The 15,892-nt window shown below is 37.9% G+C and overlaps 1 protein-coding gene across 7 annotated transcripts in view; it reads left to right on the top strand.

Moving 5' to 3' along the window:
* The window catches only part of PTPRK (protein tyrosine phosphatase receptor type K), a 468,792-nt gene that overhangs the window by 423,374 nt on the left and 29,526 nt on the right, over nucleotides 1–15,892 (top strand). For 4 of the 7 annotated variants that reach the window (XM_089530406.1, XM_089530407.1, XM_089530409.1 and 1 more), the window contains 6 exons: nucleotides 2,324–2,508; nucleotides 4,116–4,203; nucleotides 6,731–6,807; nucleotides 7,007–7,024; nucleotides 11,451–11,487; nucleotides 13,776–13,873. In XM_089530406.1, the coding sequence (XP_089386532.1) occupies nucleotides 2,324–2,508; nucleotides 4,116–4,203; nucleotides 6,731–6,807; nucleotides 7,007–7,024; nucleotides 11,451–11,487; nucleotides 13,776–13,873 (503 nt within the window). The remainder of the gene's footprint in view (nucleotides 1–2,323; nucleotides 2,509–4,115; nucleotides 4,204–6,730; nucleotides 6,808–7,006; nucleotides 7,025–11,450; nucleotides 11,488–13,775; nucleotides 13,874–15,892) is intronic. The other 3 variants (XM_089530411.1, XM_089530412.1, XM_089530413.1) reach the window with 1 other exon arrangement.

The raw sequence follows: 15,892 nt of genomic DNA on the forward strand, positions 1-15,892 counted from the left end.
GGGACACTTTGCCCACCCCTGAACTAGAAGATTACACATTCCCTATTGCACGCTAAAGGAACTGAGAGATCATGCACTGTTATTATCCTGACCCTATATTCTGACTTGTCACTGGAATAAGATCACTCCCCATAATAATGCTTTACCTTAAATATTGCTGGGATTGCATTGTAGGTGTACCACATAACTAAAAAATAAAGCATCCTGTGCCATTTTAAAATACTGATCAGTTTTATTTGGCAAAAGCCCTGCTGACCACTTCATGAAATACAACCAAATGACATTATTCCCCCCCCCCCCCCAAAAAAAAGAAAAAGATGGTGGTGGTGGTTGTCATATGTGTGCTGTGTGATCATTTTCATTTTATTTTTGCTCATTTTTATTTTATTTTAATTAAAAAATCCTCCTGGGATGGTTTAAAGAGCCAGGTTACTTACTTTATTATAATAAAATGACTCCTCTTCCATATGTCACTTTGACTAATATTTATTGGAATTTGATCCCCTTGTCATATTTTGAAATGAGACCAATCACGGAATAGTTCGCTCGGACTTCTGCATGCTAGGGGCAGGCACGGATAAAGGAAGTAAATTCTTAAAACTCTGATTTTGAAATTAATCCATCTCCTACCAAATATATTGTCTCTGGGATGTGTGTGCATGTGTGCACTACATGAAAATAAGTCTCACTTTTTTCCTCTTAACTGTCTTTTAAATTTCTTCCATGCACTACAAGAGCATCTGGATTTCTTCATTTAAATGTATTGGCTGGGGCAACTGTGGCCAGAAAACAAAGATAGTGTTCTATCATGACTGACAACTGGATTCTAATATTCACTCTGAAGTTAATTAAACCCAACTGATTAAATTTAAAGATGTATCTCTCTTGCTGGGGCAATGTTTCAGTTGATGTAAAAGGAGGTGATGTTTGAAAAGTGATGTGATGGTTCTTTAGCTGTGTTTGAACAACGAATCTTTATGCATAAGTGTAGCTGTGGCCATATTCTATTCTGTAGAATGTAATGTTATGTTCATCATATGGGTTGTATTGGGGGGAGGGCTATTGTTTTATATGGGCAAATTAATTTGTCAAAATTTATACTGTATTCCAACACACCCACATTTTTGAGATGAAAAGATCTCTCAAAAATCATCTGACTGACCTAATAAGATACATTCACATAGGACAAACTGCAAAATGGCATTTGGTGGATAAGATCAAGATCCATATAATTGACAATTCTGCTTCCAATGCCTGACCAGGTATGACTGGATGTACCTTTAACTCTGAAAGCATAAAAATAGTGGCACTCTTTGGACCATTTTCCTCAAAGGTCTATATCCTTAAGAAATATCCTTTGAGTGGGTCCTTGGACAACTCTGGATCAGTTTGTAGACTGCTTCTTATAGAGCCACTTAATTTGTGCCACATGCCTGCTGTTGTCTCAGAGTAGGTTTTTTATATATTAAAGATTGCTGCACAAAATAGTCAATTTTAGCCACAAATCTCAAATGGCATATGTACAGCCCTCATGCAGCAACCATAAAATGTGTAACAGCCTTAGGCCCAAACAAAGCTAGATAACTGCTAGAAGCTCTTTCTCTCATCTCATGCTTAAGGGTAGGCAGTTCACAGAGACTACGTTTTCAGCTTATAGCATGTTTGGAGGGTCAACTGACTCCAAAGCCCATAAATAATGGATAAGGAATATTACATAATGTAAAGGAAGTGTCAAGGGCACATAGAAGCAGCAGTGATATTGTAACCAAATACCATCAAACTATGAAAAAAATTTGGCTGGATATTAAACTTAATCTGTCAATCTACTGAACTAGAGTTGGCCAACTGAACCTAAAAGCAGAGTCCAAAGGGATCTTGTAACACCTTTGAGACTAACTGAGCAGAAGACATTGTAGCATAAGTTTTGTAGACTTGGTCTACTTCCTCAAATGCATGGTGAAAGAGTAGACCAAGTCTATGAAAGCTTATGCTACCATGGTTTTCGCTCAGTCTCAAAGGTGCTATAAGATCCCTTTGTATACTGATATTCAAGACTAACATGGCTATGTTTCTGAATTCTAAAAGCAGAGTTCACCCACTTACTGTTGAATACTGAATTAAAAACTTCTTATTGTGTACCTGCATATTCAGTGTTTTGTAACTACTGTATAATAAGAATACCTGTTTCTTGTATGTTTTAATTGTATCCAAAAGTTTTGCAAAGTGTTGCAATAAGCTACGTGAAAATAGGTCCACGCCTCAGGTAATGTAAGTTTCACTATTACTGAACACTGCTTTATTCTTTGTGATCTTCTGACCACAGATGAAAACCACAGTGCAACAGCAGAGTCAAGTCGCCTGTTAGATGTGCCCCGCTATCTCTGTGAAGGAACAGAATCCCCATACCAGACAGGCCAACTACATCCTGCTATCCGAGTTGCTGATTTGCTGCAGCATATTAACCTCATGAAAACATCTGATAGCTATGGTTTTAAAGAAGAATATGAGGTAAAAATGTTAGCTGCAACTCTTTTTTAATGGCTTAGGAGGTAGAGGCCCTGTGAGAGTACAGCTTCTACTTTGCAAAGAGAGTTCTTAATTACAAGAAGATTAAAATGAATGTTTAATAGGATTAAAATTTTAAAATACCAGTTCTCAGTGAGCCATGAATCAGTGAAAGAATCCAGGGGAGTACTGTTAACTTCCATTGCTTTAAGTGAAATGTTATTAGAAAAAGAAATGGGCTGGGAAGAGTGTGCCATCATACTATTGGCTGCCTGGTAACTCTAGTACACGCCCAGGGGCTATAGTCAAGAACATATTAGTTCTATCAGATGTCTCCTGTTCTGGATCAAATTTTCTTTAACTACGCTTAAAATAACTTTTCATTCTTTTAAAGGGGGGTCCTATTGGTGAATAGAGAACTTCTTTGGATTTTAGCATCCTAGCATCAGTGAAATCTCTCTTATTGTGATCCACCATGGGAATCAGGATGCCCAACTAGATAGTCAGTATTTCAAAAGCTATACACATGCATAGTGTATAAGATCTGTCCCTGTATCCTGGGGAAAGGGGAGAAGCATTGTAGTGGATGCATTATAGTCCAGCCAAGGATGGATGGCAGGCTTCAGCTAGGGTAATGGTATCTTTGTAAGAATGCCTGTGAGATCTGAATCTGAGATCCAAAACACACTGCAGAAATAATCCAGTTTGAGACCATTTTAACTGCCCTGGCTCAATGCTTAGAAATTCTACAGATTTATTTTCTGGATTGTTTCTGTCCCTATCAGAAGCTACTTTGCAAACCAGTTTCCAGTGGGAGCTGATTTTTTCCCCTTTATTTTGTCTGTTGTTGTTAACTGCCTTCGAGTTGCCCTGGGCTCATGGCAACCCTGTGGATGAAACATCTCCAAGTGTCCCTATTGTCCTCTGCTTTGCTGAGTTCCTGGAGGTTCAGGCCCTCCCTGATTGAGTCTCACACATCTGGCATACAGTCTTCCTCTCTACTTCTTTCCATCTTTCCTAGCATTATTGTCTTTCCTAGTGAGTCATGCCTTCTCTTGATGTGGCTGAAGTCTGATAACCTCAATTTAGTCATTTTAGCTTCCAGGGGGAATTCAGGCTTGATGAGTTCTGGGACCCATATGTTTGTCTTTTTGGCCATCCACTGTATCCTTAGTACTCTTCTTCAGCATCACATCTCAAATGAGATTATTTTCTTTCTGTCCACTTTCTTCACTGTTCAGCTCTCACATTCATACATGGTGATGGGGAATACCATGGATTGGATGAGCCTAACTTCTTTGCACTTTATGATTTTGTCTGTTTCTTTTATAGTTGCCCTTCCCATTCCTAGTCGTCTTCTTCTTTTTTTTTTTTTTTTTGACACAGTTTCCAGTCTCTGATCAATGTCTGATCCACAGTATTTGAAATCTGTGACTATTTTGATTTCTGCATCATCTAGGATGAATTCATGTAACTGTTCTGTATTCATTATTTTTATTTATTTATTCATTTATTTATTTAGTATGAGGGGAAAATATGTTAGTATTTTAGATGTTACAATAAAATGTGTTATGAATAACATGTTATTTCTTTGCCTTCCCCTTTTAAAGAGCTTCTTTGAAGGGCAGTCAGCTTCTTGGGATGTAGCAAAAAAGGATCAAAATAGAACAAAGAATCGATATGGAAACATCATAGCATGTAAGTTAAGCCTTTGTCTAGTCATGTTCTATTATGTGGTTAAGTAGGTTTATATGCAGTTTTGTTGTTGTTTTTGCTCCCCTTCCTCTAGGAATCCAAGTCAGCCTGCCATTTTATTTATCCATTTTACCTCATGGAGTAAAAAAAAAAGCGAGTGACCCAAATAATCCAGTGACACAGATTTCAGCAGTTATCCCTAGTTCTGGTCTACCAGTTTAGCCACTATGTCACTGTGGCTCTGTAGATGTTGTATAAACAATTTTTTTTTTTTACTTTTTAGATATTAAACATGCCATGTGAAACTTGGTTAGCTATGCAGCCATTTCAAGCAACTCCTCTATGCAATGTAAAATGTCCAGATTGTGACATCCTACTTCTTCATAACAGAGGACTTGTTATCATATTACTTTTCAACACACAACAGTCAACCAAAGAAAAAACTGCAGAAAGTTGTTCACACATTTGTTGACCCTTGCGAAGATGTCATTATATGCAAACCATCATGGTTTCATAAATTACAATTTGACTAAGCAGTGTGCTTGTTAATTCAGCACATTTGTGGGTTTTTTTTTTTCTTTTGCCTGATCAGGGGCCATATCACACTATGCACTTTTAACACTATTCTTCCACTTTACCTGCCATGTTGTGGAACCCTGGGATTGGCAGTTTAGGGGAGATTATTTAGCATTCTCAGACAGAGAGGTCTAGCACTTCACCAAACTACACATCCCAATAGTCCATGGCATAGAACCATGGCTGTGAAAGTGAAATCATGGTGCTATTACAATGTAGTATGTCGGGGCTCTGGATACATGAACAGGTAGATCCCAGGATTCTACAGGATGGAGCCATGATAGTTAAAGTGATATCAAACTTCATTAATACTGCAGTATGGCAGCAGCCTAAGTGGACCAAATAAACCAGGGTATTGCCCAAGCCTTGTTTGGGCACACTGAACCACAAATTTGTATGAATGTATTTTTTTCTGGTTTGTTTACCTGTTTCAATGAATGGACTCTATGCACAACAATGCTGCTCACTCACATCATCCTGGTTTAATATAACATGTGTAAATTTACAGTGCTATATAAATAGTTTAATAATAATATGAATATGGATACAGCTTCAGTGATAAAGTGTTTCCTGAAAATCTGCTACAAACCTTTTCTTTAGTTTTAGATTTGAATTAACATTTTACTGCATTTCTTTTCTTTTGCTATATCATATTTGATTTTCTTTTGTTCTCTTAATGCAGACCATTGCCATGATTAGAATCCAAGAGTCCCAACAAATTCTCCAGTTTAAAGTTTTTGATGCTTAAGGCCAATGCACAAACAAATTTTGATTATTACCATTGTACAACAAGAATAGCATCTGGTATCATGGTGCCATAGAAGGAACAGATGACAATAGCTAAGATTTAAATGTTCATCATATTCTTGTGCTTGAAACAGTCTATGTTCAAATGTAGGGATCATGGTTTTTCACCATCTAAATATCTTAGTGACAACGGTGGTCTGATTCTTAACTCTTCAATGCCCAATTTTTACGTTAGCTTTGGAAATGATCAGGTATTAAGGTGCAAACTTCAGCACATGTAGCAAAACTTTTCCCTCTTTTCTTACGCTGCAGCCTTTCACACCATCTGTTTTGAAGGGTTCCCGCAAAAAAATCCAGGGAAAAAATGAGGGAAAAACAACAGGAGGAAGGGAACAAACCATCCCATTTCTTTTTTTCTTAAATTTTAAAAACAATGTAAATTATGCATTCATTTGAAACACAGGATGTAGAAGGGTCTTGCATTTGAACCAGAAAAACATATTACCACACTGAATTTACTCAGGTTCCTTGACATATCGTTTACAACTCTCATAAAAGAAATAAAGAAAAATTACACTTCTTTTTAAATTTTGAAATTATATGGAGCTCACCTAATAAAATTGACAAATTTTAAGGGCAAACTAGTACTCACTGAAATTTTAAGGGCAAACCATCCCATTTCACTGATAGCAGAACATTACCTGGATTTCACCTCAACTGTTCTTTATGACTGCTTTTGCCTGCACTAGGAAATTACTGATGGGTCATTCTGACCAGTGCCCGATATTTAACATTTGATCTGTGATCTTTCTAAACCACTCTGTATGTGCACTGACTCTTCTAAATCCACTTGAACATGGAAATGTTAACATGGAGATCTCTCCTATATGAGGCTGCTGTAGAGCAGAAGCTTACTACACAGTGAGGCAACTGTCACATGAAATCAATTAAAATTATGACTGTAACAAGCTAGTTAATACAAAAAATACATACTTGCCATTATATATTGCTAAGATGTTTGTATGTGTAATGTTCACCACAGTAGAATGCCTCAACTGGTATAAAAGCATTTTGCTTTTGCTAATGTGAAATTGTTTGCTGTTTAATAGATGAAAGGTTCCCATAAAATGTTGTTGCATCTGCTGGTATTTGCTTACTTAAGGTTGTTGGACCCTTCCATTATAACACAACATCTCACTGTTTACAGATGATCACTCCAGAGTGATATTACAACCTGTTGAGGATGATCCTTCTTCAGACTACATTAATGCAAATTACATTGATGTAAGTATATTGTGTTACTAGCTTCTTTTCTTTCCAGCTTCTCTCTGTGAAACTTTTCTGCATGCAGTTCCTATGAATTGAACGACAGCTTTTTTCCCTTTAATTAAGAACAAAATGTACACTTTTCCTTGTTCTCCGTCCTAGTACTCACTGACATTGTTGTGCTTTCTTTCACATCTGACTTTGATTTGGGCTGTAGATTTGGCTGTACAGGGATGTAAGTACCACTATATGTGAATAACAGCATCCTGTTATGACTATTTAATATAGCAAACATTCTCAGTTGCGTTACTCCTCTAATTTTTATTACTAGATATATGTGCATGCCTCATTTAATTAACCCCATTTATATATCTGGTCTTTTCTATGTTCCTTTGTGCTAATATTTTATGTTTGTACCTGTATTTTAAAAGTTAGCTTAGTCCTTTAGTGCAGTCATGAAAATCATTAGCTAAACTAGCTGAACGCAATCCATTTAAGAAAAATCACATTTTGCTTGATTATTGCTTTGCTTTGCTTTAGTTAGTAACTTTTATTTTGCATTCCATTTTCATGTGAGAAGCTGGATAGTATGATGTATAGTGTTGCTTTGGAAAAGAGACTTGCTTATGATATGGAAAGAGTATGGTGGAAGAAGTGAAATTGCTTCCTTTTGTTAAAGGGAGCTAATCTAAATACAGTGGAACCTCGCTATACGCGGGGGATCTGTTCCGGATCCCGCCGCGTATGGCGATTTCCGCCTATGCTTGAGCCCCATTGTAAACAATGGGGCTCGTGCACGGCGGCGCGGAGGTGTGCGGGGCGCAACGGGCGCGCGCATGTCGCAACAGGTGCGTGCGCCCATTCAACTGAATGGGACGCGCCGCCCCTTCCGCCCCACGCGCACCCAGCGGCTTGAGCGCGTACGCTCAAGGCCGCTTAAAAAAGTCAGCGTATGCGGAGGCCCCACTGTAGTAATGTTTCAGATGTAGAAAATTTATTTCATGTTTTTTTAAAATTCAAGTCAAGGGTCAATTGACTATTATGTGGCATCTGTAGGGTATACACAAACAAATATATTTAGGGACACAGTGTGGATTTCCTGACTTCCACCATAGATTATCTGTAACCAAATCATGGACATGTTTTTGAGAATTAGGGTGTACATCTATTGAATAAAGAAAAATTAATAGATCATAGAAAATTGTGTTTGATAATTTTACTGAAGATAATGAAATGTGGAAGTTAGACAAACATAAAATAGCTCAAATGAACATAAGGCCAATAATGATGGCATGTCTTATTACCATACTTTATATTCATTGGCCACATTAAAATGTAACAAAAAGTTGTGGTACACTGACTATATTATTATTATTATTATTATTATTATTATTATTATTTATGGTATTTATACCCCGCCCTTCAGCCCTAAAGGCTATCAGAGCGGTTTATGATTATTATTTTTAATTAGACGGTTCCCTGCCCTTAGGCTTACAATCTAAAAGACATGACACAAAAGGAGAAGGGAATGATGGCGGGAAAGGGGATGAGGCCCAGTGGTTGTTCTCTCCCTCTGAGCCCTGGACCAAGGCAGATGGACTGGAGGGAGGGCTCTTCTTCTTCATATACTATAGTCTTCCTGGTCACTACCCCTTACAGCAGGAGTGACTAAACAGACAATGGAATTCCACTCCATGGATTGTTATATCAACTGAATCTAGAAGTAGCTGGTGCTCTAGCTTATTAGGACAGAGTCAGGCCAGGTTCTGCTAGATTCAGACAATAGAATAAATAAACCATTAACTTAATTTCTGTGGTTTGTTTAGCCATTCCTGCTGCAAACAGAAACAATTGACAATTCTTTGGATTGTTGTTAAGTTCAAATATGCCTATAGTCCAAATATATCTTTAATAATGATTATAATACACAGTTTAAATATGTATGGTAAACATCAATCCGAAATCGAAGACTTTCATGGCCAGCGCCCATAGTTTTCTGTGAGTTTTCCAGGCTATATGGCCGCATTCTGCAAGACCCACTGAAAACTAATCATCAGTCTGTTGATTAATATGCTTGTAAAATATTTTTAAGACAGTTATAGCTCATGAAATGTACTCCATGGACAGAACAGGTCCCTCAGCATTTAAGACAGATCTGCATACAATTTTTAATGAGAATTTCACATAAAGGATCCTGATAATTAGAATAAACTGGATGTGTTTAGTTACTGGTGCACTATTCGGAGAATAATACTTCAGAATGTTAAGGTCACTGATTACTTGAACACTGCCTGTAATACCAACTGTTGCTTTGAAGCAAAATTAACCATTATTAATTATCATTCAGTTTCAACTGCTCTGGGAGATTATTGCCTATCTCTTTGGATGCTCATGTTGCACATCAGCCTCATTTGCCCTTGAGAAAGCATGCCTCCCCTGTTGGAGTATCAAACACATTACTGTATATGAATAAAGAGGATAGTTTTGATGTTCCCCAAACTGAATTTCATGCACAGTATGTCACATAGCTAAAAGCTATGTCATCTCAAGCTTCCCTTATAAATTGCTGAAAATCAGTTCATCTATTTATGCATGCTGCAGTAAGAGACAGAAACTTCCAACAGTAATTTTTTGAACTCAGTTCATTGAATGTGCTGGCTACTCTATTAATGAAATAGGAGCACACACTCACAAACACATACACAAAGTGAATTCTGTATATTCATATGTCAGATCATCCCAAAGAGAGCCTTATATTTTGTGAAAATGCATTGGAAAAAATAATGAGTGTACCCTCTGTCCTCCAGTGAATGTTGTATAAACCTTTTTGTAGTCTTTATTTTAAGTATCATCCCTAAGATACTTTCCCATTTTGGTGAAAACTCATCCAGCCATTTTTGCATAACGTAGTAACAAACTTACAAAAAAGAACATTTATTATATTTGTTTGTATGATTGATTGATTGATTGATTGATTGATTATTTATTTATTTATTTTAGTGACAAATGGACTAAGGACCATTGGCCTAAATCTAATTACTAGTCTCAACCAGAATACACAGAGTGAATCAATTGGAGATGTGTGTGTGTGTGTGTATGCTGAGTTGCCATTTAAAATTTATTCAGTAGTTCATCTTGAGGTGGGACTAACAATTGGATTTAGGTGATTTGTCTTTGGGTGTTCATTTTATTTGTAGCTCTTTAGTGCAATTAACTGAGTTTTACAGCAAGAAATTATATAACCTGCTTCATTCAGTTGTATTTTTAAAAAAGAATGAAGATGGTCTGTACAAATATTGCAGGGAACCATCAATAAATATGTTGGCTAGAATTCACAATTGCAGTTATGAATTCACAACTGCAGTCATAAACCTAGAATTATGCATCTGTAACTGATTTGTATTCATGGTCTCTATGTATTTAATAGTGTGAGGTATACATAGAGGTCATAAAAGTCCCCCAACCCTAACTCCTTGCTCAGCAACAGGGGTCTGTTCTTCTGTCATTTTGGATGCAGCAATCTGACATTTCCATCCCTTTCCTGCAGATAATCTCTGATACAAGGAAGAATTATGGCAGGGATACTGCTATTGACTTTTGCACCAGAGATCACTGGTGCAAGAGGGGTGGAATAGCCCTCCATTTCTTACAGTCACTGCTGCTCAATAATTCAGGGTCAACTTAGCTAAGCAACTATGGTGGTTATATAGCTAAATAGCTGATCTAGAATCTTAGCCATCATTTACAATTGTGTTTGTCCTCTTCCTGAGGGACGCAAATTTTCCTGGAGAGTTGTTCTTTATTTTACAGTCTTCTTACTATCGGCAAACACTTCACACCTTGATGAAATAAAATAACTTAATAGTTAATAATGTTCAAAATAATTTGAAGAAACCTCAAGTCCTTCCCTCTAGTCAAAAAATGGTATCATGGAGAAAACTGAGTAGAACTATGTATGTGTGTATATATACATGTCTCCATATACAATGTTGTATATACACACACACACACACCTGGGGCTTTTCTAATTGCACAAAATATTTACATGAAATTACATGTAGATTTTGAATCTCTGCACACATACACATTGTCCAGCTCTAACATTCAGCTGTTTTGCTTATTATTTATGGCTCTAATTTTTTCTTTTGTGTATTCACAAGTGAACTTTTTTTGCTTATGAAGCTGTGTTGTTTCACAGATTATTTTATGCAGCAAATAAAACTATTTACATTTTTAAAAAGTGAAGGCAAAGCTTATAGTTTTACTAGTCTACACTGGCACAAAACTGATATTAAAGTAGTATTAACATCAACCAATTTCACACAAGACACCCCTGATGCCAATCTAATGACAATCAGTATAGTATGTGTTGTATTAGGTTATATGAAATTTTCATCCAGTTGTAACTATCTTCACTCTAAAATAAGATCTGTTGCAATCAATTGGACTTTATTCCAATTTCAACACTGTACTTTGCGGTTATCTGAATGATTGAAGCTACACTGAATATAATTGACTGGATTAGCATTTGCAGCTACTAATAGCCTCTCTTTTTGAATGTCTAAAAATATATTAGGTATGCCTTCATTTTCCTTATTTGATTTTACATTTTCAGTTTATAATGCATTGGGGAAAAATATCAACATATTTTGCTTTTTCAGGGGTACCAGAGACCAAGCCATTACATTGCAACTCAAGGTAAGAGTTTGCAAAAGTATATACAATATTTCAAATTTCTAAGTGCCACTTTGAAAGGAATCTGAAAAGTAGCTTTAGACCATTATGGAGGGTGTTGAAGGAGCCTTCTTTCTGGCCCCACATAATCACACAGGAAAACAATATTTGTATTTTGGTATATGTGTGGAATACCCTGTACATGTATGTATCAGATCAGTTTGTTGTTGTGGTTGAAGGAAGGAAAACTGTTCAGCAAAAATCATTCAACTTAATCTCTCTAAAGATGGCTTGGGAAGACTTCTGTCTGAAACCCTGGAGCTCTTTTGCCTGTCATAGACAAGACTAACCCAAAAGCTTCCAAAAGGACTTCCAAAAAACTTTTGATAAAGTCCCTCATGAAAATGTCTGAACAATCATATCTAACATGAGATAAAAGGAGAAGCTATTTTATGGATTGGTAACAGAATAAAAATAAATTGGTCAGGTCTCACACTTCAGGGATATTTACAGACGGTTTACCGTAAGATCTAAATGAGACTTTAAGTAGACTTTAAACTTAACTTTTAAATGATCCAGAATTAGTGAATAATGAAGTGATGAGGTTTGCTGACAACACTAAATTAGACAGAATGGTCAGAACAAAAACAGACTACAAGTAACATCTCCAAACTGGTAGAGTGGGCATTCTAATGGCAAATGAATTAAGTGATCTACACTCAAACTTCATGTATACAATTCTGGGATATATTCTGAAAACATGTAGTAGACAGTGGACAATTTGATGAAAATGTCACCCAGTATAGCAGATGTAAAACAGAGGCAGGGTAGAAATTCCATGTTGGGCAAAATTTTAAAAGGAATAGAAAATAAAACTACAATTATAATGTTCTTGGGGGTTGTCTGCACAGGCCAAAAGGCCTGGTTTCCCCCTGGCCTTGTATTGTCTAGATCAAGTGGCACAGCCCAAAATCCCTGGGGCAGGATCAAGTCCAATCCTGCCTGTCCAGATGTGGATTCAGAAGATCCAGCCTGTTCCCAGGGTAAAGAGCCTTTTCCCCAGGGTAATTAACCCCTGGTTTGGCACTGAGTTTCTAGGATATCTGCAGAAAAAATGGGCTATTCAGATGGTCCCTCCACCATGCTCCTTACCTTGCCAGCCATTGTGCCAAATGAGAAGCCCGGCCCCCCAGTCACTGCGTCTGACATGAAAACATGGTGACTGGAGGGCTTCTCAGTCAGAGTGACAGCACAGTGAGGTAAAGAGTGCTAGCAAATCAGGGCCTCAGGTTGGTGTGGGAATCCCCCAACCTGGGGGAGCACCAGGGCTAGGAAAGCATGGGTTCTGCCAGTGGTTTCCTGGCCCTTCTGCTCAGGCCAAAGTTGTACAAAACTGTGGTGCAATTGTATTTGGAGTACTGTGTGCAGTTCTGGTCATTTCACCTGAAAATAGATGGTGAGGAGCTAGAAAGTGTTGGAGGAAATGAATAGCAAAATATCTGTATTTGTAGAGATCCACTTTGCTTATCATTTATGCCTGAAAAGTCAAAATTCAGTTTCTTTCAAAAGGCAGACATAGCTTACTCGTTTTAATTTCTTATTCTGAACTCTTAGTTGAACATTTTAGGCTGAAGTTGAACATTTGAAGTTGAAGCTTAGTTGAACATTTTAGGCTTTTTTAATAAAATGTATTTAGTTGGTGGCAAGAAGAGCCTTGTTGGTTCATACCAAAATAAACCAATGTGATTCGATACAGTTTTTTGTGGATTTTGTGGGCTATCTTCAAGATGCCCGCCACAGATGCTGGCGAAATGTCAGGAATAAACTCTTCTAGAACATGGCCATATTGCCCACAAAAACCACAAGGTAAAGATTCCAGAATTTGAAATTTAAGGGATCAATACAGTTGAAATTCTCTGTGATCACCAACATGAGAATTAGGGAGCAAAGTTGTTGCTAATAAATCTATAATAAATCTTGTCAGCAGAGCATAAGGTGAGTAGGGTTTTCAGTGTTGGTAGTGTAAGCTAAGATAAGGTGACTTTCATTATGCTAATGAACCTTTACTACTAATTCTCAGATATTGGCATTTCCTGGCATAAGGGAAGTTTAAGAGACTTAATGCTACTTCATTTAAAAAGAAACTAATAATCTCATTTCAATGAGATACTTAAACACTAATGATGCATAAGTTCAGCCGTTTTGGAAGGATTACTGTAGCCTTCATACCTAAGGGAAAAACTGACAACTATTTGAGAGATCAGTGGCTTTGCAGTTACTTTACATTCATTTAAGAGCATTTTCTTTTCCAGGTCCAGTACATGAAACAGTGTATGATTTCTGGAGAATGATATGGCAAGAACAATCAGCATGCATCGTAATGGTGACAAATTTAGTTGAAGTTGGACGGGTAGGTATTACTTGTGAAAATGTTGAATTCATACAAAACACATTAAAGTTTATAATTTCTTTGCTTTCAAAAATAAACATTGCCCTAGAGCAGGGGTAGGCAACCTTTTTGAGCCGGGGGCCGGGTTCCTGTCCCTCAGACAACTGGGGGGCCGAAGCAAAAAAATAAATAATTTAATAATTTTTAAAAAATTAAATAAAAAAATAGAAAATAGAGTTATTCTAGCCCAGTGATGGCAAACCTTTTTGAAGCTGAGTGCCCAAACTCAAAGGTATCTCTTCACTGGGTGGCACTGGGTGCCAGGGGCGGGACTTCCTCCCTCTGGGGGCAAGGCTTCTGGGGAGGGGCATCTGCCCTCTGGGGAGCAGGACCTCTGCCTTCTGGGGTGGGACTTCCAGGTAAAAACCCAAGGCACACTCTCTCAGCCTCAGACTAGCAATAATAAATCCCCCTGATGAAATTTGCCAGGAAAACCACATAATATTTTCTGCTTAGGGTCACCATAAGTTGGAAGCAACTTGTAGGCACCACACACACGTCACACTCTCTCAGCCTTCAGCAAACCCAAACCTCATGTGAAGAAAATCAGGGTTGCCCTAAGTTGGGAAAGACGCGAAAGCACACAAAAAGAGAGGCAAGTCACACTCTCTCAGCCTCAGAGGATGCCATAGCAAAAAGGGAAAAAATACTTATAAAGCCTTGTCAAGAAAACCCTTAGGTCACAGTAAGTCAGAAACAACCACAATCCTGCTCAAAATCGGGCATCTTTTGGACAGCCTCCTGGACAGAAAAGCCACATATAAACCAAATAAAATAAATAAAATACAAACAAATAAATAAATTCCTGTTGGTTATTCCCAACTAAGGAAAAAAAACATTCAATCAATTGCTGAATGAATAGTGAATGAACAAGTAGGATTCCATCAATTCAGTGGCTCTAATGTAGGCTGCAACTACACTGTAGAAGTAACGTTGTTTGAGACCACCTTAACTGCCATGGCTCCATCCTACAGAATCCTGGGATTAGTAGTTCTATGAGGCACCAGCACTCTTTTGCAGAGAAGACCAAAGTAAAACTACAAATCCCAGGACTCCATAGGATGGAACTACAGCACTTAAAAATTGGTGTCACACTGGATTAGTTCTACAATGTAGAATAGAGGATGATAAAAAGGAACCAACATAGTGGTTTGACCATTGGACAACTTTGTAGACTGGGGTTCACATCCCAGCTTGGTCATGGAAACCCACTGGCTCACACTCTCTCAGCCTCAAGGGATGGCAAGGGCAAACCTCCTCTAAAGAAAATGGCCAAAAAACCCCACTATAGGGTTGCCACATAGGTCAGAAAGGACTTGAAGGCACACAACTACATAACAACAACAACAACAACCCTACAGCTCCCCCTTGGATGTAGTGGGGCACAGTCTGCCCCAATACACACACACACACACAAATACATACACACACATATCTTTATATATAACTCTCTCCAAGGAAACCCCATGAAACCCACTGGGAGACCTTGGGAAAATCACACTCTCTCAGCCTCAGAGGGAGACACTGGCAAACCTCCTTTGGACAAACTCACCAAAAAACTTTGTGCCAGGGTTGGAAATAGACTGAAGGTGTACAGCAGCAGCAGCAGCAGCAGCAACAACAACAACCTCCTCACCACCAACAGAGAGCTGGAGGGGGAGGAGAGTGGAGGCACACAACTACATAACAACAACAACCCTTTACAGCTCCCCCTTAGACCTAGTGTGCAGAGTCTGTCTCATATATACATACATACACACATACACACCTACTCACTCATATATACACTCACATATTCATGCCCACCCACACATATATACACAGAAACACACATGCATACATCCACACCCACATGTGTGTGTGTGTGTGTGTGTGTGTGTATCCCACACATACACATATATACACCAACACATCTATTTATATATAATACACACACTCTCACACACACATGCACACCCACCCACAGATATATACATATAG

This window comes from Sceloporus occidentalis, unplaced genomic scaffold (assembly GCF_023333645.1).
Source record: "Sceloporus occidentalis isolate IW3139 unplaced genomic scaffold, rSceOcc1.0.p SCAF_6, whole genome shotgun sequence".
NCBI lineage: Eukaryota > Metazoa > Chordata > Lepidosauria > Squamata > Phrynosomatidae > Sceloporus > Sceloporus occidentalis.